General features: G+C 42.0%; 1 protein-coding gene across 9 annotated transcripts in view; it reads right to left on the bottom strand.

Moving 5' to 3' along the window:
• Positions 1 to 27,178, bottom strand: part of ST3GAL3 (ST3 beta-galactoside alpha-2,3-sialyltransferase 3) — a 205,134-nt gene that overhangs the window by 48,221 nt on the left and 129,735 nt on the right. For all 9 annotated transcript variants that reach the window (XR_012629841.1, XM_074876235.1, XM_074876241.1 and 6 more), the window contains 3 exons: positions 13,140 to 13,203; positions 4,970 to 5,065; positions 301 to 487 (listed from right to left, as the gene is read on the bottom strand). Coding sequence is in view for 8 of the 9 variants with exons in the window: in XM_074876235.1 (XP_074732336.1) it covers positions 301 to 487; positions 4,970 to 5,065; positions 13,140 to 13,203 (347 nt within the window). In the remaining variant the exon portion in view is untranslated. The remainder of the gene's footprint in view (positions 1 to 300; positions 488 to 4,969; positions 5,066 to 13,139; positions 13,204 to 27,178) is intronic.

The following is a 27,178-nucleotide window of genomic DNA, read 5'->3' on the forward strand; positions in this document are numbered from 1 at the left end:
GCTGGTCCTTTTATATACTCTTTAAAATAAAGAAAAATTATTATTCATAGTACACACTAACATAATCTTGAACAGAAAGCCTCATCTGTGATGCAAGGTCAGGTTACAGAGCGATGTCTTTGTAAAACCTGTGTAACTAAAGCTGAAGTCCATGGAGGTAAAAAAAGCCTTCACTTACATGCAGCAGGACACACAGAGGAACTCTCCTCAGACCAAAACATGGCAAATATGACTGTGATACCATGTTTGCCTACCGTTTCTAATTAGGTGACCTTCACAACATCAGCTGACAGTTCTTACCACTTTCTCTTTGTAAACAATGTATTTCAGCCACTTGAAATCCTGCCATTTGAATCCTGCCAGAACAAACAGGGAATCCTTCTCATACTGCTCCATTTTCTGGATTGCACCTTCAGGATATGTGATCCGGAGAGTTGTCTTGCCACCCACATCTTTTTCAAAGCCCTTCACTGGAGCTGAGTTCAGCCTGCAGGGCAACCAGAGAAAACACTGTCATGGATTCCCACTTACACTCCTGTATATTGATGATACAGTACTGGGCACCAGCTCCCTGTACGCAGCTGTTACAGCAGCAAACATTAACTCTTGCAGTTCTTCATCACAAACATTTATGAAGCTTTATACCAAGGGACAACAGTTTAATTAGAAGCTATTTAAATGATTTCAGTGAATATAATGCAAACCATTTCTGCGTATCCACTCTTGTGATTTAAATTGGGTTGGAAGCTTTAGAAAATGAAACTGAAAATGATTGTCCTTGCAAATTTAGAGTTACAAACTAAACATTAAATATTTTAACATTCCATTGCTCCTGGGATATCTTACTTGGATTCTGCAAGACTGTGCTGAAACAGAGGATGCAGCTTCATGGCAGTTTAAGTGAACTGAAACTGGTCTCATGCTCCAACCCCAGTACAGAGCTTACACTGCTAATCTTACCTGCAGTGAGATTGTTTAGGGAACTAAGTCAGCTAAAAATTTTAAAAAATCCAAAGAAACAATCTCCACCTGGTTTAATTCCCCAAACTGGCCCATCCAGAGGCGGGCTGTCCTGCAATGCCAGTGCAGAGGAAGAGGTTGGGCTGCACAGCTGGGGTAAGGCTCAACAGCGCAGCAGTCTCACTGACTCAGAGGAGTTTCTGCTGTGGAAGTCCATCCCACTCTGAAAACACTCAAGCAGACACACAACTTTGCTCTTGGGCATGCCGGTTTTTAAGGGAATGCTATGTATTTAGCTGTGCTTTTCTTAAAACACCCTTCAGAGACAAAGTTTTTTCCCTTCAAAAACCCAACTGCTCTGGCATTAACAGCAATGATTACTTTCATGACATTAAAGTTATTCAGAACTTCTATTCAAAAGTAGAAACCCAAAGCTGAGGAAATTTCAAGTAACTTGGAATACAAATCTTGCTGACATCAAACAGCAGCCCCTGATGGAACAGCATTGCCTGCTTGAATTATTGCAGCCTTCTTGACTTGGGGTAGTTCAATATACTGGAAAGTGCTTATGGACTGCAAATTTTGCCGTGTAGGAATGTTAATGAGGATCTGGATTTGTCTTTTTCAGCCCGGGTAAGCATTTTAGGTGGGAAACCTTTTAGTAGAAAAAAAATCCCTGTATACCATCTGAAATTCTATTCAGAATTAAGGACAATAAATTCCTCTGTATTTTTAGTAAAAATACTTACTTCATCACTAGGAAGAAAATATTACAGGGAAAATAACTTAAGAATCGGCACCACCACAATTTATACAGGAGATGAAGCCTTTTTTTGTGGTTTATAAATCCTTGTTTTGTACCTTGACTTTGAGGTATTTAGACCTGAATGCCTGCAAAAACAGTGCTCCCAGCCAGTCCGATCCCTTGCTTTTTCCTCTGTTGCTGACAGTGTGTTCACACATCACTCACTTTTGCTATGGGCATTATTTAAACTTCAAGGCATTGTGTCTCCTTGGGGTAGATAACCCTACATGATGTAAAAGCATGTGGCTCTAAAGGTAACAGACAAATACAACAAAGTACTATGTAAAGAAAGCTAGTTATACATATTTTCATCTGTCTTCTTGAAGCTGAGGGGAAGGTTAGTGTCTGCAGTCATTTAAAACGTATAGCTCTAAAGTGTAACTCTTCAGATGGATTTTCCCCACCCCCAGCTGCTGGGTTCACTGTTTTGCTGCTTACCTTGTTAAAGCTCCCAAAACTTGGGACCCCTACTTTGTATCTAGACAGGAAACAAAACAAACCATTTCCCCAAGTAAAATGAACTCCAGTCTCCAGCAAAGGGCCAGAGTGTGAGTTGCTGACAGAGTCATAGTGATGGAGTCCTGCTAACCAGCCAGCACTGTCAGCCCCACGGTCACTGCCCCAGGGGCAGCACAGGCAACGGAGCAGGAAAAGTTCTGGCAGCCACAGTCTGTGTTCATGAAGGTGCGTACTACGCAGCTTGAACCCTTTCTCAGGCAGGACATGCTGGTGGTTATAAACACAGCTAACTCTTAGAAAAACTCAGTTAGGGTGCCAGGCCTCCTCGTACTGCCCATGGTCTGGCAACTTTCTCCATAAGAATTTTCAGAGTTTTTCTGTCTGTGTCCACCAACAACACAGCGATCTTAGAGACATTAACTCCTCATCTTGGCACCATGAAGATCCTCTCAAATATCACTAAAGTATCAATAATCAGGTGAATCCCTATCTCATCTAACCAGGAATTTCTGATACACGCTTGTTTTGCCCCTGTCTACAATCTATTCTAAGGAGGCATTTCAGAGCACCGATGACTGACTGCTGCAAGAAGCTCCTGACAGGTAAACAGTGTGACAGCTGGGAATAACGTCTGCACTGAAATCTGGTAATACCCAGTTAAAGGAAAACAGTAACTAACTCAGTCCAAGCTGGTTTAGAACTGACAAAACTGATCTGACTCTCTTCACCACAAGATCAAAATTTCTTGGTGCAATTAGTGATCCTCACATGGTAACATGAGGCATCAAAAAACTCCATGTACTGTTGGATCACTCCTTTGTCCACAAATGTACCACATTTTCCCCCTTAAAATTCACCTCCTATGTCCCAAATCTGATCCTTCAAAGGAGTTTTGCAACCCATGAAAAAGGATGCTATAACACAGGGGTTTCCCCAGCTTCCACAGGAGTAAAGGAAGCAGTTGGATATATTTAAGAAGTCTTCTCTCACCTCCTCAGTCCCACATCCAAGCACCTGGCTTCATTTAACCTTTATAGTTGACTTTTCTCTCCTTTATCCATTCCACAAACAGCGCAGGTGTTTAGCTGCCCTCTTATCCTCTCAGCTTGCAAACTGACTTAGATTTACTGATGTGGAGAGAAAAGGTTGAACTTTTCATTTGGAAATTAAATAGTGGACTTTCTGATGTAAATCTTAGTGGGTGGCTTAGTCCAGATGGATTGAAACTGTTCTCTTGCTACTTTTTGAACAGTCTGAGCCCAAGAAAAGGCTATAACTGAATTTTAATTCAGCTCAAATAACTGCAAGTCACCAGACTATGACTTGCACTAGAGTACTAAGAGCTCTTTGCTAACAACTGATAGTGGGATGAACTAGAAGGGCTGTAAAAGTTTTATCCTGTTCTGAACAGTCATCCCTGTGTCCAGAGCACTGCTGGGGAAGCAGGAACAAAAGACTGAAAGGGATCTTCTTCGCCTTTTTGTCCCAAGTTAGAGGGTATTTATTACTCTGTGTATGTTCTATTCTTTCCTCATGTGCTCATTACTAGTACATGGGAGAGAAAGGAGACCATGCTAAGTGATACCTTCACCGTGCCTTAAATTCTTTTACTAATCCCTTTTTTCCCACCTTAGCTAAGAATTTGCTATTTGCCACCACATCTCATGGTTGACTAAAGTTCAGAGAGATGGTATCAGCTACATTCCCTTTAGTACAAAATCAGTTATCTCTCTAAAGAAAAAAATTACTAACTTAGACTACGCTAAACCAGCTTTTATAAACTTATACTGTGGTTTATCCCACTTTTCCTATTTACCATTGTAATATTTTGCAACTCACAATTCAGAACCTGCTATAAAGCTCTGCATTTTTTTCAAGTCAGACTAATGAGTCTGTAGCTCCCTAGAGCATGTCCCCCCTCCCTCCTACACACAATCTCTCTCTCACTCTCCATTAGTACAGGTATTATGTTTGTTAATCTCCAGTCACCCAGAACACCTCCCTGACCTGACAGATTTATTACTAAGAGTTACAACTAGACCTGTGATTTCACATATCAACACGTTTTTCAATCATTGGTGATGATCTGGGTCATCAGCAAAACCAAGAAGTCCTAGCTTTGTGGTCCTTTCCACTCCTGTACCACTCTGCTTCTGCTCCCTGATTCAACATCACGATCCGCAATGAAACAGAGGCAAAGCATTCGCAGTTTCTAGGGTGCACCTATGGCTGTTTAATCATTACTGAGTCCTAACTCATGGAGGCTTACTGCCTCCTAAGGCCCCATGCTGCACCATTCTTAGTTCTTCCCATCCTAACTGTGAAGTGTAGGTCCCAGGGAATACTACACATGTATGAACAATAATACTTCCATGAGCTACCTAGGGGATATATCTGGGAGCAGATCTGACAGTGTTTTACTGCTTCACCACCTAAGGGCATCACAAAAGCAGCAGCTTAGAAAGGAGCTATGAAGAGAAGGTTCAAGTGGCATCACACGAGAGACCACATTCCCAAACAGCACTGGAAAATGGAATGCGTGAGGAGTGCCTTCACCCTTTGATGCAATCACCATTTATAACAAATGTTTATATGCTCTTGGTTTTCTTCTCCCCTCCATATTGGTTAATGCTTCCACACAAATGGATATTGTCACTATTGTAGTTTTAATGTTTGCCTGCATAGCATATGAAGTGATACAGAAACTGAATATATGACAAGAAAACTGTGATGTCAAAGACTCACCTGACAACAACATCATAGTCATCAATTTTTAACCCCAATGACTTATTTGCAAGTACTCCACCGTTTCCCACAATAATACATCGCCGGCAGCTGAGACTGTGAAAGAAACAGAGGAAAGAGGTAATTTTTGTAACATAGCTTCAAACACACCAAGCTGCACATATTTAGTTTGCACCTGAGAACTACAGGAAACCTTTTGGAATATTAAGAATTAAGGGGAGAGCAGAGATACACTTGATCCCCAGCTCACCCCATCATGCCCAGGCATTACACGTGATAAACTGCTTTCAACACCTCATACCACGTGTGGCCTAATGAGATGAGCTGTCAGGACAAGCAGCTCCTCTCCTCCCACACCCCTGGTACGATGGGCTTGAATCAAACCCATCCGTTTACTTAAACCTTCTCATTATTCATTTAGCACTGAAATAACAATAAACCAAAGGCTTAGTGAGGAAGTCCTCTCTCCAAGTGATTTTCTGAGTGCAGGCAGATCTTGCCAGGTTATCTGGAGTGTGCTCACCTTGCTGAGTACAAAATTGCTGCAGTTATCATAAGACCTCATAAGACAGAAAAACACTAAATGGATAGAAAAAGGATCGTTCCCCCACTCCTGTCCAGTAGGAAACATATATGGAGACACAATGGGTGAGGAAGGGGAAGGAAAATAACCTTGATTAACAAAGAAACAGGAAAGAGAAGGAAGAGAACAGTTTCTTGTGGAACTGCAAGTCACGAGAACCCTGCAGCAGATGTTTAAAAGTGATTTCGTTTTGAAGACAGAGAGAGGACTTCTTTCCAGCCATCTAATCCCAAACGCAGCTGGCTCTTCTGGCAATGTGCCTCCATCTCTGGTAGTTCACTGAAGGAATACGTGTCTGCAGAGCCTTTTTCGGAAAGGGTCCAAGGCAATCAGTTGTTTGGAGCAGATCTCTGAGCTAGGAGGCCTTCTTAGTCCCAGGCACAGCCGACTTGTCTCTTCTAAGGCTGTCCTCACTGTGATCAGTCTAAAGAGCCAGCGTGAGGAAAGCTCTACTTATGTGGGGTCCGTCTTTGCAGAGCAGGGCTGGAGCGCACTTAAAGACTCAGCTAAACCACGGAGGGTTACCCTGCTGACAGAGACATTAGCTGGAGATATGCACAGAATTAACAGCACCAAGAATCACTCATGAACAGCTTCCCCAGCCCAGATAAAGTTTCACTGCAGATCCCATCCCTTTCAAAAGAAATAGCCTCCTCAAGAAGATGGACATATTAGCCCAGTGCTCATGTCCCTAAGGGCCAAAGAAGTGTGGATGTTTGTGGTCAACAAATCACAATAGAGAAAGAACTTTATAGACAATGGCACAGAAATAAAATACAGTTCTCACAACAAGGAGAAAGCAGAGGCAAGATCTGGTTCAGGGAAGGGAGTCAGCTCCACATACACCCAACTGAGTGACAAAGACGGTAACAGCTTTGTCAAAACCTTTAAGAAAAAGGTGCTGCAGGAGGGAAAAAAGACATAATTCAGTTCTGGCCAAGTGAAATTTCAGATGCATATATGCTCTTTTGATCATTATGATAAGAAAGTTTGACCCCCTAAACAACAGCCTGCTGGGTAAAATTCTGTAATTTCTCTAACCAGTTGTCTCTGAGCCATGACTTTTCTTAATTTTATGTTTTGAAGAAGAATACCATGCTGAAATCCAAAGGCTGCAAGCTATAGATACTCCCCTCTATCCATTTCCCACTCACTGTTAGGATGCTAGCTCTTACCAAGTTTGAATACAGATGTGTTTGTTTCAGCCTCAAACCACTTAATCGCATTCTTCCCTTTTCTGCTAAATTAAAGCACCATCTACTGTCAGCAGTCCCTTCCACATCTACATGTGATCCACTTACTAACAACTGTGTGTAAACATGTTTTAAGGTGGATAATCAGTCACAGTCAGACTGGTGAGCATGACCCACAGTTCCACCAGCCTCCTTTTCGTGGCCCTGTTCCCACACAGTACTGGTAGACTGATCAAAACCCATTCTTAATTTTCTCTTGATCATACAAACTGGAGCGAGCTCATCACATCTCTTACAGTATGGCAGCTCTCCTAGATCTTGAGTCATATTTGCAGTACCTCTCTGAACCATTTTCAACTTCTCCCCAGATCTCTGAAGCACTGACTCTAGAAGACCAGCATGCGGAGCTAATGCTGCTCAAAGCAGGGTCCCTTTTACACAGAGATTTTATATACATCATTCCAGTGCTCTTTTTATAGTCACTGCTTTGCAGAATATAATCCTCATGTTGTAAGCATGATCTTGTCACCTCTGAGATGCCTGACTTTTGATTTGGTTCCAGTAAAGGACTGTTCAGAGAAGGGCCCTACAACAAGGTCTAGACCGACCCAGCCCTCCTACTCCTTACTTTCCCAGTCTTTGGCTCTGGCAAATTTTCCTAGTGTAATTTTACATTTCCTCCAGATTGGTTTCAACCACTGCGAACACCTGCCAGCAGGATTACACTAGAAGTGTCACTAAAGGATTAATTCTCAACTCTGACAGTAACTTTTTAAAGCTGTGTGACATATCCCATTCCTAAAAAGGGTATGTCTACAACAGTGTTGAGTAGAATCAGAATATAATTGACTGAGACAAATAATGCCTTTCTTTAAAAGGTTACCTTTATCAATAAAGCTTCTAGTTCATCTAAAAAAAGATACCCTCTACATGACAAGATTTCATTTCCACAAAACCCAAGATAGCTCGCATCAATTATGCTGCCATTCTAGCTCATATCTAACTTTCCAGGATTTTTCCTGCAAAACCAAGCTAATCAACTTACAGCCACCTCTCTGTCACCTCCCATACTTCTCTAGGAATGGCACAACATTTGCTCTTTTATCTACCATTCAAGGGAGGGTTAATAAGCAAACAGTAATAACAAAAAGAGTTATTTAACTCTTGAATTTTTTAACGCTTTTTAAACTTTTTAACTCTTTAATTTTTAACTCTTTAAATACTCTTCAGTGTTTACTGATTTAAAAAGACATATAATTGTCATTTAACTGTCCTCACAGTTAGTAATAAAAATACACAAAGTATTTCATTGCTGCTGTAAAAGGGACAACATCATTTTCTCTTTACCCCCAAAAATGAAACAAATACTTAACTGAATGGTTCTGTCTTTACTTATCATAACTGATAGGTTAATCACCTTTGCCCAGCTTCATGTCTGAACCACTCTTACACCCTCATGGTCTTGACATATTCAAATGTGTTCTCCTTTTTCCTTAAGTCCACAGATAAGATTTTGCATTAGTATCTTTTTGATGCTAAGGTCTAATCTTTGATCTTCTAGCAGCTTTTCCTTAAATTTCTTTCAAAAGTACTTTGCCCACTCTCATCACAAAGCTGGAAGTTTCTGTTGCACACTCAGAAGGCAGTACTCAGGTGCAGATTGCTTTCTTCAGGTGCACATGCTGAACATATGGTGAGTCTTGGACTCTGCCTGGGTTCTGCACATCAGGCGTGTACATCAAGTTTGGGCAGCCAGGACTGTATGGCAGACAGGCAGAAAGGTGACCTGGCTTGGTCTCACCAGTTTTGGCAATCACACTGTGGGACAGTGAGAAGATTGCAGGGCCACCCTGATGGCACTGTGAAAGGGAAGCATTTGGCAGGGACATTAGGCACCTGACCTCACATCCCAACCAGAAGTTTGGACACTTGGGACCAGCATAGTTGGGCTCCTTCACAGCCAGCACCAACTGATGGTGCCCGAGCATGGGAAACCTGCAGTGTCACAGCTGGCTCCAGGCAAGTTTCTGGCTGAAGAAACACACCGTGCAAGCAGCATCAGTTACAGCTCAATTGTTTCTCCACAAAGAAGTGCGCAAACACTTCTTTCTTTGTTTACATAGTATGTCAAAGCTGTATTTCTTTTCCAGAAGAGCTCAAGGACTGAACACATCAGACACAGGCCAGGTTCCAGTTTGCTACCAGGGTGGTATGAAGGAGGGTCGTGGTCTTTCCACACCAGACTTTCCCTAAAGCCCTAAGATGGGAGCTGCAACCAGGTGTACAGCCTCTTGACACAGATGCTCAGATGTTGAGTTCATCAACACCAAAACCGGGATTCACACAGATCTTCTTGAACAATATAGCACTGTAAACACATGTATGTGTTGTAGCAATTGCTACTTCCTCTTCCTCTCTTATCAAAGTGCTTTAGGGATTTGTCGGGGAGAAAAACCACAAAGCCTTCCTTTACGCAACTTTGGAACTAAAGGCTTTGAGGAAATATAACAGAATAATTAAAAAATACATCTTTAGTGTTACTGGTACTTAGGGAAGCTTAGCATATTCTGGTTTGATCTGGCTGCTGCTACTTAAACTGGTGCTATCAACCTGAGCCAGAGGGACACACACATCTCCTCTCCTGCTCTATCAAATTCTCCCTCACTAGTTTATATACTGCATTAGTAAAGACTGTGTTAGTTATAAGCTCAAAGTCTCAGTTTTCCTTCATTACCACCTGGAGGCAATACAAAAGAGTTGGTCAAGTTTTTATATTTATGTCTTTTCACAGGAAATTTACAGGTCATCACCACAGAGATTTAACCCAAAAATCCACTGAAGTCCAGCCAGCAGAAGAGCCATGGAACTAGACACCAAGCCCTGACCAATTTGCAGAATGAGGGACAGGCTACTGGAGGAGCCACTAAAGTAAGCGGTGAAAATGTCAATGATATAAATGAGCCTGGAAAAGCCAGAGGGAAAGAGAACGCTGAAGTGTCAAAGACAAGGCCCACTGATATCTGCATTAGGGAGAAAGACGTGTCAGCTCTGAAGGAAGAGGAGACTGATTCCAGAGAAAGTCCCCTGGATCTCCAGTCTTATCCAGAAAAGCTCAAAGCTGAGTTGCAACTACCTTCACAAACACAACTGCAGCTTTACCTACCTCCTACCCTGGTGCAGAAGCAGGTTACTATATGCAGTTCAACACAAAGGTGCCATAATAAGGAGTCATGAAGAAAACTAAGAAAGCAAGGCATCACTTTCACTATGTTACAGGTGTGAACTACAGCATTTGTTCACATGCCCTTTAGCTGCTGCTAGTTATTAACACAACTCTACTCACAATGGAGGGATTAGTTGGAGCGAGTTGCCAAAGCTGCTTTGGGATGATGAAAGGTGTACGCATACCCGGATCGAGTTTGCCTCATTTTAGCACCATGTCGGTACATTGTGTCAGGAAAGGTGCTTCAGGATGCCCTTTTGGCACAGGGATAACCAAACAAACAAGTTCATTTCCAGAGTTTATGGGAGGCAAGCGAAGGTAACATCTCAAGGGACAGCTTTGTGAAGAAGGACAGAAATGGACAAGCTTGGGTGGGGCAAGACCAAAGGCTTGGTGTAGATCCCCCACCATACATTTCTAATCCCCTCTTTCCTTCCTATGCTCTCAGGCACTGCTCTGACCTCACCTCTTCTGTCTCTCCCACCCTTTCCCTGGGAAAGCTGCATTCAGTGCATGGTTACCTGAACACTTGCTTCAACAGGCTCGGCAGCGCTCACCCTCCCCACCCACCCCTAGCCCTCTGCCTCTCGTGCTGCCATTGCAGCGCCGTGCCAGCGCAACTCTTCAGTGGGAGAAGAACTCTGTAAATGAGGTCACTGGAATGACCCAGGTTAAGAGAAAAACTTTTAAACTGGAATCGTTTCAGTGGCCCACTTTAAAGTCCCTCTTCAAACAATAGCAGCAGCACAAGAAGGTAGGGAGCTACCGTCTGAGAGCAGGCAGCAGCAGCAAATACACCTTAGACTGGCTTTGCCAACAGAGAAAATGTTGGTGTAAACTCCATCCTGAAGAGAATGTGAGCCTGAAGCTTTTTCCTTACTGCTAGAATCAGTCCACTAGACTTCTGAGAACCTACAAATGGAAGGGTTCACAAGATTTCCTAAGTCTGACCCCTTGTACCACACAGACTTTAGCTGTGTCTCTTCTCTAACTCTTTCACAATAAGGTATTTTTTCAGCTCAATTATAGAATCATAGAATGTTTTGGGTTGGAAGGGACCTTTAAAGGTCCCTTAAGTCAAGCCATCTCCAGTTGCTCCAAGGTGGTGAGCAAAGGGGAGAGGTCTGGACTTTCTCCTTGACCAGTAAGGGAATGAGCCAATCCCCAAGGCCTTGCTCCCAGCACACTGGAGCTGCCACAGAGAGGAACTGTTGGGCTCTGCTTTGAGCTTGAGACAAGATGAGAAAGTACCTAACCTTCCCTCATCAGTCTGTTCCATCAGCATTTCTGGAATCCAAAATGGCAGATAGTCATTGCTGCCAGCACTGTAATTCATGGACGGTCATGGCTGAAGAACATTTCTGGAAGCATATCTACGTCTTCATCTATGCCCTACTCACCAAGCAGGTTTCCAAGAGCAGCACCACAGTAGCCTTAACACCTCTTACAGTACCCAAGCTCTCTCTCACACTAACCTCTCTGTTGCAACTTCATCCACCTACTGCTTTAGGCTTTCACTTTGCAGCTTGCTATCCCAAGCCTTTCTCGTCCCCTTCTCCCACATCAGCTTAAATTTTTATCTTTCTCAAGACCTGCTCACTTGGAAGGGCTCTGGGAGGTATTTGACTGTGAGGCTTATGTACTACACAACCAACATCCACTGCTTTGCATTTATCACAAAAATCTCAGGCATCTTGCATATGTTTCATGAAGGCTTGAGTGTTAGGTCTTTCCTATCTCTGCACCAAACCCATTATAAAGAACATAAAACCAAAGTGAGAAGCTCATGCTAGAGTGGCTATGTTTCACAGCCTCCTGAGGAATGACTTTTAAAAAACCCAAAACATTCCACTTCTCAAAAAACAGGTGAGCAGCAAGGGTCACAATTACATTAACCTTCACTGCAAGAATCTTCCACCTGCCTTCTGTCATTAATACTCATTTCCCATGAGCAACCTTCTGAAAGAGTCTATACGTGGATTTTTCAATAGATTAAAATCTCAACTCTCCAACCAGGGCTGAGATAAACCCCAGATGGGTGAGACTCAGTTGTGTGCAAAATCTCTAAGGTCATTTGTAAAATGATTTTGCCTTCTGGACATCATTTCTCAAATTAATCCAAACTCTGAAGGGTAACCCTATCTGGCATTGCTGTGAGGCAAGGCAAACTTCAAAGCAACCTAAATTAGCACACAGACTGCTAAAACCTAAGATTTTACATAGAGAGTAACTCCCAACTCTAACTACACGAGGACAAGTTCTACAATCAACATGAGAGATATGGTGATCTATGGAAAGGCTGGAAAAGCTTATGAACTTTGTCGTGAACAAGTGAGCAGAAGGGCAGCTGGACCAGGAAATAAAAACAATGTGTTTAGAAATCAGGAACTGTGTTGTTAGCCCAGGTGCTTGGAAAGTAGTAGTACCAGGACTTTGAAAAGAGATCATGTCCCAGTAAAAACCTCTGACAGCTTCTGAAAGAAATGACCTCTAATCCAGGAGGCAGCTCTAAACCAAAACTGCAGAGCAAAGGGTAGGAATGACAGAAAAGTAAGGATAGGAAAGACTAAAGGACTAACATTGGGAATCTGATTGTAAACATGCCAGTGGGTTTCAGAATCAACCTCTACAATAGGACTGAAGAATCAAAGGAGCTTCTTTTAAAGGCATCAATTCAAATACCACAGAACCCCAGAGACTGTTATTGCATCTTGGCACAGGCTTGGCCAACACAATCACACATTCCTGCTTTAAGAGTGAGGTATTAGTGAAACATTGTTACAACAAGTCAGTTCCTTCTTTCCTTCTAAGAGTTTCTTGTGATCCTGTTGCTTTGTCAGAAAGCCTAAAAGAGAATGTGTTTATTGAAAACCTGCTATTTACTTATTTGAAAAAGAGTCAGGAGGGTGTATTGTAACACCACATGAAACAAAAGACTAGGAAATAGTCAAAAGGTAAATGTTTTTTTCTACTCATGTTTGACTTAACAGAGGTCTCCAGAGTTTACAGATTTACTGGAAAGAGGACTCTGTTTCCAGCATCTGATCTATATCCAAAGCACAGCCAAATTTATTGGCAATAATTTCTGGCAAAAATATCTAGCAAAATTTATTTAGGACATGTGGAAAATAATCACTGCTACTCCTTCTATTCTAAAAGGTCTCATCTTACCTGTCAAGAGCTGGAGTTAGACGGTAATCTTTGGTTGCTGACAGGATGGCTTTGATCAGATTATCTGGGGAGAAAGGAAGATGGCATTAGGAACAAGTTCTCACTTCTAATGGAAATGAAAAAGTGATGTAAAGCATCTGAAGCAGTTACTTGGAGGAACTGAAATAAGGTTCACATTAGGAATAAACATTTTAACTTGCATATTCCTATTTTCTCTGGACAATGACCTCCACATACCGGCTGCAAAGACACGTTATGTACCAAATTCTGATGCAGTGTGCAAATGCCTTGCACAGAGAGCGTGACAGGGAACAAACACGGTATAGTTTAAGGCAGTGGTTTCATACCCACTTCCCCGAGACTGCAGTTTTACAAACACTTCAGACATTCAAAAGCCAGTATTGCTCTCAATGCTTGCTTTTAGACAAGCTTTTGTGCAGCTGAGCAGTGAACCGGCTGCAGGAACAGAGCCAGGTTAAAACTGATGCTCTTTATTTTCCTGGGTTACTTTTACTTTAGGTTCAGTTCCTCAGTCTGGCTTTATTCATGGCAGAATCCAATTAAACCATCGTAGTTGCTTAAAGAAATGCTCATGGAACCACACCCTACACTGATACCTACACTAGCCAGTGAATGCTGCGGCAACCAGATGATATAAGTTATGCAAGCATAGACATACACACAAATTAAATGCATTAAATTGTAGAAGCACAATGATTACACATAGATAATTCTATCGACTATGGAAATTTTTGAGTCTGCTTCCTTCTAGATTTTGTCCTTTACCCCTAATTTTTCCATGTCTCTACCCCATAAAGGTCCAAACTCCTTTACCATGACCCGTCCAGGGCCAAGAAGCAGCAATGCTTTGGCTAGTCTGGATTTACAAATGCACCAGTAACTTCAGAATGGCTGTACTGGGTCCGACAAAATGTCCATCTGTCTCCAAATGCTGACTCTTAACTGTGGCCTTAAGCAGATGCCTAAGAGGAGCATAAGAAAAAAAAGCAAACAGACAATATTTCCGTGAAATTTTCTTCTACCATTTAATTAGTTTCAAATCAGGAATTTCATGTGTCAGGTATGCTTCTATGTATCTGGCAACCCTCAGTGCTTTCTATTCCATGAGCTCAGAATCCTCCTAGATCCACATGGACTTTCAATCACTTCCCTTTCCTGATTTTGAATATGGCTGCTCTGACCTTCATATATACTGGAAAAGAATGTGAACAATTAGTCCCCTTCCACTTTCCTTGGGAGACTGTAAATATCTATTGTATCCTTTTCTTAAATGTATCGGTCAACTAGTTCAAACGTTCTTAGGAAATAACCAGTCAAAAGGAATAAATAAGTCTCATTTCCTTACAAAAGATTAAAAATGACAGATGAACATTAAGAAGACTGACATCAAGTGATTGTTTACAGTGAACTTAAATAGTTTTCCTGATAGACACTACTTAGTGCAATCAGCACAGTTAGGGGAGTCCCTTTCAAATAAAGAGCTCTGTTCTTATTTTCTATATCCCTCTGCAGAAACTATAGGATGAGGGTGTGGGATGAACACTGAAGCCTGAGGCAGTCCATGTGCCAAACAGCTTTGAACCTGACAACAAGCTGGTGAGACACCCAAGGCAGACAAACAAAGGTGATAAACAGAAAACTCTGACAGTTATTTTTAGATTTGGGGAAGTTTTTGACATGGTATTACCGAGAGCCCCTGCCAACCATTACAAGCTGGGAACTGTGATTACTTTCAGATCATATTTTGGAGTGGAGTAAGGAAAGAGGCAATTTGTAGGGTAAAAGCAACATACTAAGAAAATAGTGGTTTTGTTTAATTTTTCTTCATCTGAAGAATTTCTTTTGACGCACTGGCAGCAGGCTCCCTCTCCAACAGGAATGCTATTTCCCTAAGTCTGCTGCAACAGCAGTAGGTTGTTGTGACCTCTAATGGCACCATGCCACAGTCCTCTCCTTGGCCTGTCTCATACACTGACTTTTACTGGACAGTATACGTTACTGTGGTTGTTTTCCCACACTCTCAGAAAAGAGATCAAAGGATTGCATGTCAAAGGCTGCAACCTCCCATCTACCAAGCTTTTCTTATGCCAGGTTTGTTCTACCACCCACAAGTTAACACCCCACACCTACTTGGAAGCCATCCGTTATACTATATTAAAAAGCACATTAAAGGAATACAGTTGACTAACGCACTCAAATAATTCTGGTTTTTGTATCTTGCCAGCTAATTAGTAATGCCTTCATAGTGAATGCTCAGGAATGAAATGTGACTACTTTAGGACTGGATAGGGCAGCATTTGGGATGGGGATGGTCCCCATTCCCATCATCCAGAGAGAAAACACAAACAAAACAAACAACAATATAGGACATTCAGTACTGAATACACATACAGATTATGAATGGCCAAATGGGAGATATCTCTTCAGAAGCCCCACAGTCCAAAAACACATGGCATCACCAAGGTTTGGAAGTTGCACAAATCACAGTGCTATCATTCAAAACTGCTGAATGAAGCTCAATAAAAGACAAAATACTTCACTGCCAAGTGTTGACTCGCAGCAGGAATGAAGGTGGCACAGATGCCCTCAGTGCCAGCTCATCTAGTCTCCCTCATCAGAAGCCAGAAGCAGGAATCACAAGCAGTAACATGAAAAGCTAATGGCTTGGGCAGGTGAGAGGCACTGGATCTTTTTGACTGAGCTGGAACTCTACTAGAAGATGGACACAACACGACTGCTGAGGTGGGCACTTACATTTGGCACCTTGCTCACTGGCACCAGGATGGAAGGACAAGACCTCCTTCAGAAGGAGCTTCTGTATGTTCTTGGGGCAAGGTCTGAAGATCAGCAGATGCTGCTGTGGCTGATCTGCAACCTTCTACAAGACAATAAGGAACCACTGGCAGCATCTTTTACCACAGCTGGGTCAACATGGAGGGTCAGTTGAAATCACCACTGCAAAGACTACTATCACAGATAGTGACATGCAGAACACAAAGCAGTGTTCATCTCCAGACTATGACTAAAGAAAATGAGGCACCAGGAGAGCAGGTGCATTATGTGAAGTTAATTGATGGAGCATGCTTTCTTCAGAGCGAGAAACTGAAAGGGTGATGAACATAGTCTGCCATCTGCCTTACTTATCTATGTACTGAGTGGTAATAATGGGTGCAAGTACATTACAATTGCTACAAATTAAAATTCCTTCCTGTTTCAAGTAACAGGATTTGTGCACAGCCACTGGCTGAATACTGATCTGGCAAGGACTGAAAGCAAGTTTTGCAAGGATAAAAGCAAGGCCAAGTCTTCAAGACCCAAGTCACTGAGACTGCACCAGTGTTTGCACAACATGATTGGTATCCCCATGATCTAGGCAATAACTGACACGTTCTATCTTCATGCAGTAGCTTCTGGGCAGATTAAAAAAAAAAACAAACTGTTCTACAGAGCAGTGGCAGAAAGGCTACCAAACCAGTTTTGATGTACACACTGATGCTAAACTTCTAAACAACTTATACTAAACCATTACCTGATTTAGTAGCAAATCTGATCAGCAGCAGACCTGGTATACTGCACCTTGGCCACTGAACCCCTCCACTGGACAGCAGTGCAAACAGCTGGCACCCAGGGCAGCGAGTTTCTCTGGGGTAGGCATATTCTTAAGGGAGAGGGATAGAGCTCGTGACTGGGACCTATTTCCACTGAACACGACAAAGAACAGAGCAACCCAAGATCAGTGTTTCAGGGGAACACATGTTGTTCCTGATAACTGTCAGCTTTTCTCCATTCATCCATCAATTTTATTTTCTGTTCTTTTAAAAGCACCAGCCGTGTACGGCCCTTGCTTTAACGTGAACCCATGCCTAAAAGAAAGATTGTTTTATTAGGATAACAGCTATGCAAACAATTTGTTTTGATTTTTTTTTTACCCCCAGATGGTTTACCCATGTTGTGAAGAAACCCTGGCATAGATGCAGACACAATGTCAGCCCAGGCACAACTTCTCTCTTGCTTGGCAAGCAAGAAGAACAGACATAATGGTGGGTGTGCTCTGCCTTGTATACCTGTGCACCAAGGAGGGGCCAGGAGGGGCCTGAGTATACATGTTCTGAGTACTACAAAGGAAAAAATCCTTCCTGTTACAAGCAACAGGTATGCGTGCACTCACTTCTTGCTTCCAGGGCCCAGGCACACGGCCAGCTCAGGTGTAACAGAATTCATTAGCTCAGACACATCCTCATTCAAACAGGTCTCTCATTCTGTGAGGGCCATTTCCAGTCTGCAAAAGTTTCTGCTACCTTTGTTCAATGCAGAACCCCAGCAAATCAGCTCAGCAGACATGTCAGCACCATATGCCCAGAAATGTGAACCATGGAGAGAGCACGGTGCAGAGACCTGCAGGGCTCCACAGAAGGTCAGCTCAGACGAAGCAGAATGTTTTTATTACCTGCCATTCATTGCTGGCACAGAGGCAGCTCCTGCAGATGCAGCAGCTCTACATCATGTTTACCCCAGACAAGGAGAGCTGGCAGCACTGTACCAGGGCTACCTTGCACTCTCCATGGAATCCTTCAGACATACCGAGCAGGCAGGAACAGAACGGCTCAGGCAAAACCACGCACTTCTTCCCTGTCACTCTCCTCCCCTAACCAATACAAATTAAAAAGATGAATTCATCTTTGAAAAGCATTTAATCTTTGGCCTCTTCCCAGCTGCCAAACAGGCAGCCCAGTAGGTGCTAATTAGCTGCATGTTTTGTGAAATACAAACTTCCCACTGGAAACTGAATTCAAACACCAAACTCATCTCATGCAGATCATCCAACACTCATTTAGTGGCCACAGTTCTGGTAACTGCTTGAAGGCTGAGTAAACCCAACAACAGTATCTCTTCCTGTGTACTGTTCCTTCTATTCCTCCTCACGAGATTCAAGGCAGACGTTATCAACGCTAAATCCTTCCTCCAGTCTGCAGTCAAACACTGATGTTTAAATGGCAATGGCAGTGCCATCAACCTTATGGCTACAGATGTGACCTGACCTCGGAGTGGCACACATCTCAGCAGCAGCTCACTGGCAGCCCATTTTTTTGTGTTAGCTCCAATAGTTCACATCAGAAAGAGCAAATTGTAATGCAGTGGTTCTGCTTATGGAAACCATCCGTATGGTAGGCATAAGAACATAGCGTACATACACAGGGAGGAACATTTGTGCTGTTTAATTCTAGTTGAAGTATTAGGCAAGTGAACTTATTCCAACAGTAAAAATATGTGGCTTTTATACAGCTCCTTCAAGTCAAAGGCTATAAGGTGATACATGCATATGTAAACATACATGCATATTCCTGAATTCACCCTCTCAGGTTCTCCACCTGTTCTCATGTCTGAAAGCAGTAAATGTCTTTACACTCTGAGAGAATCAAACTTACTGAAGATCATAAGGCAAGTAAGTGACATAACTAGGAACAGAATAAGGCCTTTGACTCCTAGATAAGGAGCCCTCTGCAAAAGCTTTCATCTTCAGATAGCCCTCTGGCTTACATGTTCTTCACATGGGTCTGCTACCATCCTTTAATGATAAATTAATGGAAATGAATACCAGTATCCTACGTTTTCACCCTCACTTTCTCCCATTATTAAATAATGAACACGTCACCAGGGCAAGCAATCTACTGCAGTTTTCTGCAGCTATAGTTTGTTTAGTGTATTTTTTTCTTGTCATGGAGAATTTAGATTATTGGGGAGAGCAGGAGATTATTTAAACGATTCATCTATCAACCATTATGCACACACTATTACTATACAAACAAAGCAAGAAGCCTCTGTACCATTCCCTCCCATCTAGAGCAGGAGTTGACTACATTTATCTAAGAATCCTGAGTTATCATGACATATTCTATCAGCTTTGCCTTATAACATCAGAAGATTCAAAAGCAGCTCAGGATTGCATGATTTCTCTGAATGCAAGTATGTCTTGACTTCAGGCTGACCCTGAAGTTTTCAGACGTTTGGAAAAACTGAAAGTAAATAGTTAGAAATCAGGCAGGCAGTGACCACACAGTGAGAACCAGCCTAAGTCTCAATTCTAGCCTTTTTCTCTGTTATTTATGTGGAGAAGGGGAGACCTTCACTGTAAATGTCAACAACACTTAACATCATTGTTTCTAATGCATAAGCTTCTCGCTTGCATCATTAAAAAAAGATGGGAGACCTTTCCACTCCACAGGGCTTACTACGGGCATCTCACAGGGTCTACCTTCTGTCTGCTTTGAAAGTAGGCAAATTGGGCTGTTCGTCACTCTCAAATGGCCAAGAGAAGAGGCTGTAATTTTTCAAGTTGCCCATACCAGCCATCTTCCTCAAAAAATCAGCAAGCCTACATGCCCTTCTTGCCAGCAGTAAGTATTTGAATACCATGCATTAGGGTCTCGGAAGAGTGTACTGGCTGCAGTTCTTCATGTTTGCCCTGTGAGCTGTGGTCAGTGCCCATCTCCACAGCTGGTCACCCAGCTACCACACCTCTAGTCAGCACTTCTACAGGGCACTGGGCATCAGCTTCAGCTTTTGGGAATACACTGACCAGAGTGAGGTTGACAGACATCCCTGAAGCATGCCAGTCTCCTCTGCATATGAGTCCCTGTCCCACGATAACAGAATGCCAGGTGTGTGTCAGCTTTGTGGGGAGAGTAAGCTAAACATTATCAATGTTACTGGGATCGCAATATTTACAAACAAGCTGTGAGCACAAACTCAGTGCATACAATTTTTTTTTTTTTTTTTACACTACCTGAAAATTCAGCTCAGTATAAAGTTTCTTCTTCAGCATTTTTTTCCTTAAGATACCGCCCCATACAGGAGCCAAGGAGCGATCTTTGACAGAAGGATTTGCCACCTTGGTGCCCAGCGTGAGGCCAGGGACCCAAGTCCCACCACATTTTCTGTCCTCCAGCTCTCTCCCAGAAACACCATGTCCAGCTGTAGATACACAATATTATTTGTATCTTAGCAAAGGTGGGTACTCAGTGAGTACAACAGGTATGAAAATGAGTCTGAAATTTGCTGCACCATTTCTTTTTACTATTGACCAGCTAACTTCATGAGGTCTGTGCAGGAGAAAGCAGCAGTTCCAGAACTTAGAAGCAAATTGAAAACACATGAACTGGCTCTCAAAGACAGTTAACTACAAACTGCAAATCTGTCCTCAAATCGCATCTTGTGTGTAAATACAAGAGAATGGTTACTTGAGGTCATTAGCTGTACTAGATTTAGGTGGTTTAACTGAGATACACCTTACAAACGAGAGAACTTAAAATTGCCACTACTTTCAATATCCCAATATTTCCATTGATGATTTTTAATAGTATTAAGAGGCATATAGTGTTCCATAGATACAAAAAACAAAACAAAACAAAAGGAAAGACTGAAGATGCATGGTACTTCCCTAACAATTTTAGGAAAACCTAGCATGCATTAAATGTAAGTTCCAGAAAGCCCTTAAGGCCTTTTTTTATAGCAAGATATAAATAAAATACATAACATTTGGACTCTTCATTTACATCGTAGTTTTGGAGCCTTTATGGATTTTTTTCAAGCTTTTCTTCACAACCAAGAGTTTGTTTTTTCAGAATACAAGCTGAGTTCCCAACATAATCCCAGGGCTTGGAAAGTTGGAACATTAATTTAAAAAACAATTATGCCAAAAAATGGGCAACATTTTGCAATAACTATGCATTAACCATTTTGATCCAAACTCAAGTCTGATGCACAGGAAGCAATAAAGCCTGTAGAAATAGGCTAATTCACGCCAAATGAAAACGGTCCTTGAAAGATTCACAATGTGCTGTCCAAAGACAAGTGGGAAAATAAATACAATTGTTATAGAGAGCTGTTCCTCCCTTTGTTGCTAGATTTTTGATGCCACTTCACAAGTGGCCAGGCAATGTCTTCAAGGCCAAAAATCTCAGTTAACTACTACCGTGTTTTCTAACCCTCCTGACCCTTACAGAAGCATTAAGATATGGCACTTCAAAACACAACAGTCAGAGAAGATCTGCTCTTCCCTCTACGAGGTAAAAGGCAGGAATAATATCCATGTCTCAATTGCATTTCTACACTTCTGGAAAGAACTCCAATATGGAGTCACCCAAGTAACTGCAAATTTGGGGTTTCAGATCTCCCTGGGGCACCCTTCCCTTCTCAGTGAGTTGGGAGAAGGACTATTCCATAAGTACATTCAACAGCAAAGCACCAATTTTGATTGAAATAAGGGACTGAACTGGAGGGTCGTACTTTCATCAAGAGAGCTCAAGAGTGAGAGTTGATTTAACTTCAAAACTCACAACAGAACTTCCCTTTAGAGGCTTTATTGAGTAATGAAAAGCTGATCCTCTACCTCTTCTGAAACTTTTAATTTTTTTTCCCTTCAAACCTCTTATTTAATTTCTTGAGACTATAAAATCAGCTAGATTCCCTGGGGAAACAGCAACATTTTTACAGTTATATTCTCGTGTGATAATGGCAACTATTACCAATTTTGGTCAAATGTAAAATTCGAGTGGAAACTAGTTCAGAAATCTGCCTCAAACTCAAGAAGAAATAACAATCTTGTGTTAATACCTATTCTGAACAGAACTAACGGCCCTACATGCTTGTGTTTCTTGCTTATTTGTTAAAGGAAGAACACAAGAACAACAAAAAAATGCTCACAGTAGGAAAATCATCTGTACAACAGAGTACAGCTAACAAAATAAGGACAAGGTTGGAGAATTAAAGCAGAAAAGAGACACCTCATTATCAAGCAGACTCAGTCAAATGTAGGGAAGGTGCCTGCATGTGGTACTCCAGCCTCTATGAAGAGCTGGAAGAGTAGGTTGGAAAAGACTTACTTTTCTGATACTTTTTCTTTGGGTCAGCTGTAAATTTCAATTGTGATGTCCAAGTGAGTATGTTTTCTCAGAGATAAAGTATTGCTCATGCCAAGAAAGTTGATGTGGAAGAAAAAGCTATGCAAGAAAAGAACAAGCATGAAAAGTAAAGAGATTTTCTCCCGATAACATTTTGATATGCCAACTTTCACATGCCTGAAAACTTGACATTTTCACTGAAGATGAATGACCTCTCTCCCATGAGACTAATGAAACCACTGCTAAGCAGCACTGAACCATGGTTCTTCCCAGAAGCACTAACACAAAAGAAGACCGAGTACAAGAACAATTAACCATTGCACAATACATCTATTAGCACTGGTGCTCTGGGCAAAGACTTGATTTCTTCGTCACCAAATGTGTCACCAATTCCAGATGCCCCTCTTGTATCAGACAAAAATACAAAGTCTCCTGGCCAGTAGTACATACTACATTTGATAAAATTGTAGCACTTCAAACATGTTCTTAATATTCCCTTATCACAGTGGGGGAGAAATTGCTTCCTAGATTCCTGGTGGGAGGCAAATTCCAAGATGGTGACAAGACAGTCACTCCCAAAGAAATAAATATCACCTTCAAAGACCAACTGATTCAGGGCCAACAAAGCAGCCTCTCTGCTTAAAACAATCTAGCAGAACAAAGGTAGAAGTGAAGACCTATAATTACTGCTAAGCAATGACACAATTACTGACTAAATGCATGGAAGAGATATTACATGGATCATGTCTGTTTAGTTTTTTAGTGTATGCTGTGCCGTATGTTTTCACTTAAGTTCAAAAAAACCTGCAGCAACTCTCCCATCCTCATTACACAGAGAAGATGCCAGATATTAGCTACTCTTTCTTATGAAAGCCTTTTATATTCTTTAAGCCACATGTACTGAGAAATTCTATTAATAGTCAGGTATTTCTCCAGTCTTGTTTGTTGCCCTTCTCCAAATAAGTCTTTCCTTTTGCTTTAGCTACAGAGGTAAACTTGGGGAGGAGGCCCTCTGGGATTAATAATCTCACTAACACTATAAACAGTTTTTCCATTGCTTTTTCATTGACAAATTTAACCCTGAAAGCAGTGCACATGGTAGAGGATCTCTGCAACAATATGGACAGCATGTGCATATTCATACCTCCATAAGCTAACACTGATAAAAGCACTGCTAGAAAAGGGTACAAATACAAAAGAAGGAATTTCAATTTCAATTAAAAAAACCCCCTCCATGTAACTCATTTAAGAGCCTGAGATTGCTGCAGTCACTTTGCTCTTCACTGAAAAAGCTTCAAGAGCAGGCTTGGCGGGTGCTGGGAAAGAAGAATTCCTACAAGCAAATTAGACCCTCACAAATGGTGGAACATGGGAGGCACTCCAACATCCCAGTTAATGCTGAAACAATAGCCTGGCACACAGGAGGGTGCTCGGCAGCCTGAGCTGTCCCCCCACAGGACATCTTGACATTTGTAGCTTTTAGAGTTTCAACTTCTTGCTACAGTTTGATCTTCTCAACAACTCTTAAAGTTGACTAATTTCATTGTGTTCCTGAATGACATCCCTCTCTTTGGCTATACACATGCTAATAAACAAATCATCAGCAGGGCACGGGCCCACACTGTCCTGCACGAGTCCATACTATTGAAGTGTTAGCACAGTCCCCAGTGGTTTTCACCAGGGCCAACAAATATCTTCCTCTATAATTCTCATGCATTCATAGGGTCACAGGTTAATACAGGACAGTGACCTTTCTTGGTAGGAAGCCTGAATATAGCCACCCTCTTTGGGGGTGGGGGGGGGGTGGGGGGGGTGGGCAGGCAGGGAGTTAACCTGTTTGAACCAAGAGCTCAACTGAACCTGTTTGAACCAAGAGCTCAACTGAACCTGTTTGAACCAAGAGCTCAACTGCCTTCAGGACCAAAGGACAACCATTTTATTTATTAATAGAGATGGAGTCATCATTTCTAAGTGCTCACAGTCACACATCCCGTTTCTAGATTCTGTCAAGTCATACAGTGGGAGACAAGATCAACCTGGCAGTAACAGTCTCTTTTTTTAAAAGTGCAGTCAAATATGACACCAGCCTGTTGACAACACGGTCAATTCTTCATAATTTAGAAAAATCTTGATTCAGATTCTGAAAGATAACCTCATACATTCATGGCCAGCTGCAGAAGTCACTGGGTGAAACCTAGAGCCATTGTTACACAGAAGGCCAAACCAGATACTTGTAGTGACCCTTTGTGGTGTCAAAACCTAATATACTCATGCCTCTTCAGAAATATATCTATTACTTTCCCTATGCTCTACAGACAGAGAAAGCAAGAATTCCCACAAAGGGCTACAGACATCTGTAATGAATGCAATGACACCTTCAACCTGCTGTATCAGCTCCAACACTCCTGACAGTTCTCAGCTCTGCTTTTGTCTCAGGTCACTGGGGATTGGGATCAAGTAATTAGAATCAATCCTTGGTCCAGATCTTTGGTGAACAGAGGCAGAGTCAACAAGTAAAACGTGTACTAAAACTCTCTGCCTATTTAAGACAGTTTAAGAAAAAGGTACAACTGCTCCTCATAAAATCCTCTTCATCTGTTTCTAATACCTTGTAGAAGACACTCAGAGACAGCTGTTCAAAAAGAGTTTGCACATGACTTCCTACTGTGTGCCTCAACTCAAAGTCCTGTTCATAAAGCAGTAGGGTCACCACCTGCTTATTCCTGTGCTTCTTTCATTTAGCAGACAAGTCATCACCAAGGTGGTTGACTAGCAATAACAGCAGTTTCCAATCTGACATGAGATGTGCATTATTCCTTTTGCAACAGTCCATTTCAGAACCGGCATAATCTGGGGGTAAGTCTAAAAACTTTCATGTTCAGAACAATATTCACTTTGAGGGCTTCTACACACAAATGCTCTTGGAGAGAGTCATAAAACTCCCGTGCATAGGCTAATGGCCAAATCAGAAAATGACCAATAGAGAAAAGAAGCAAGTACTTTCATGAAGAAACGCTGTTAAGCTTTCTATGTTATGCTGAGTACTTTTTAGCACCTGGAGATGGAAGAACTGTCTTTACAACCAGACTCTTTTTGAGAAAAATTAAGATCCCTGATGAACTCTGTCAAAATGATCAGCATACTGCCTTCTCCTTGATATGATCGCCTTTAAAGCGGTAGTCCTGCCCTTAAAATTTCTGAGCCATTTCTGCTCTTTCACATGTAATTTATACAGACATGTTACTTCCTATTAGTGCAGTTTAGTAGACAATGCTCTTCAAAAGCTGCTTTCCCCTGAAGATTGCAAGACTCTCTCTTGCAATCTCGGAATTTTTCTTTCTTGGACCAGTATACACCAAGTGATGGATGAAAAAGGACTTCTTTCAGTTTTTTTCAGAGACAAAGCAAAGAAAAACTTAGCTAAAAGTCTGAAGAATAGAGAGAAACTTTAACAAGAGAAGGCAGAAATGGTAGATTAGTCTCCAAGCTGCTAAGAATCTCTTGATTTCATAACTTTAGTACTTTCAAGCTACCACAGATTAGTTTCTAGAAGTTTCTTGGAACATGCAGAATTACTGAAAATGAGCTCATCCTGTAGCTGTATTTCACACACACAAAAAAAAGCCATTTTGCACTTGGACTAGATCACACTGACTTGCAAAGCTGGGTGATGTTAACCAAAGTTCTCAGCAAAATCTTCCCATTACCAATCCAGCTACAGTCAGTGCCTGTAAACACTGACCGCCTTTCCCAGTGTGATGCACGTCAGAAATCCCAGCTGATGGTGTCACAGGGCTTCCTAACGCACAGAGGAAAACTTCTGCTCATCTGTTTCAACACAGGCACATCCCTATACTTTCTCAGCCACCACAACTACTCTTTTTCCCATGCACATCCCAGCTCTGATAGTCTTCATCTCACACCAGCACATGACTGAGCTCCACACTGCCTGCCTGGGTCAGTTGTTTGGATATCATTAGATTGCCCTGACTGAAAGCCCTAATGAGGTGCTGATCCCATCATCCAATCACTCAGCTGAGCTAGAATGCATCTCGTGGGACAGCAGAAAAGACTGATGCAAGAATTCCAAGTGATGTGTAACATGAAAGGGCGCCATTCGCATCGCTAGGACTCACAGCCTGTCAGCACAGCCATTAGAAATCCTGGGCTACAGAGATTTATAATTCAACCCTCCCACACACAGAACTTGCTCCAGACTAAAACTTGGCACAAAATTCAGTCCCAGGAGGGCATTAAAAAAATAACCCATTCAACGGTTTCCGTCTCATGGCTTCAGCTCAGTCATTTAAATAATGGCAATTTCTCATTTCTCTTTTTAACTGAGGAAATCCAATATAAAACACCAGATTTACATAACATTGCAGTGGTGATACAAGCTGGCAACAAACCCAGGGAGAAGGCTGCCAGAGCCATTCCGTCATCCCCTTTTGGTGAATTTCTCCTTTTGGATTCAGTTTAACGGAATGATTTTTATTAGGTCTAGCTGACATCATGTGTAATCTGAAAATCCCACCTCCATGTTGGTCAGGCAGCTTGCCCTAGTTTTGTACACCTTGTGTGCCTGTTAGAAGGGGACAAGCCCTTCTGTGGTCAACGCAGCCTTCCACTTGTGCTGCCACTGTTATTTCTTTGCTGCAAACTCTGCTGGCTGATTTAGAGGACAGTAATTAGTTGCCTATTGAGCTGCAAAAGACTGACTGGACAAGGAATGGACATATACAAAACAAAGAAGGGAACTGATGCAAACCAAAAGAAATTTGTCAGTAGAGCCTTTGATTTGATCAGGGATTGTTCTGACAACTACCACCTGCTTCCAGGGAGAGAGACAGACCCAAGCCTATTGTAGCTGCAGTCCTTTCTCCACCAGGTATTTCAATTACTGGGGGGGCCATCTGTAATCTTGAGTTTGTCAATGGAAAAAAAAAAAATCTTGGTAGTTGATGCAATGCCACAAACACTTCTTAATAAACACATCAGACTTGAGGAAGTCTGCAAGTAAATCACCGTGGTGAGCATAAGCCTTCTGCTTCACCACCCAGAGATGCCTTTGGTAGCACACATCGGATAGCTATGAGTTGTGTCACCCACAAAATAGAT

The sequence above is a fragment of the Strix uralensis genome, chromosome 8 (assembly GCF_047716275.1).
Source record: "Strix uralensis isolate ZFMK-TIS-50842 chromosome 8, bStrUra1, whole genome shotgun sequence".
In the NCBI taxonomy this organism is placed as follows: Eukaryota; Metazoa; Chordata; class Aves; order Strigiformes; family Strigidae; genus Strix; species Strix uralensis.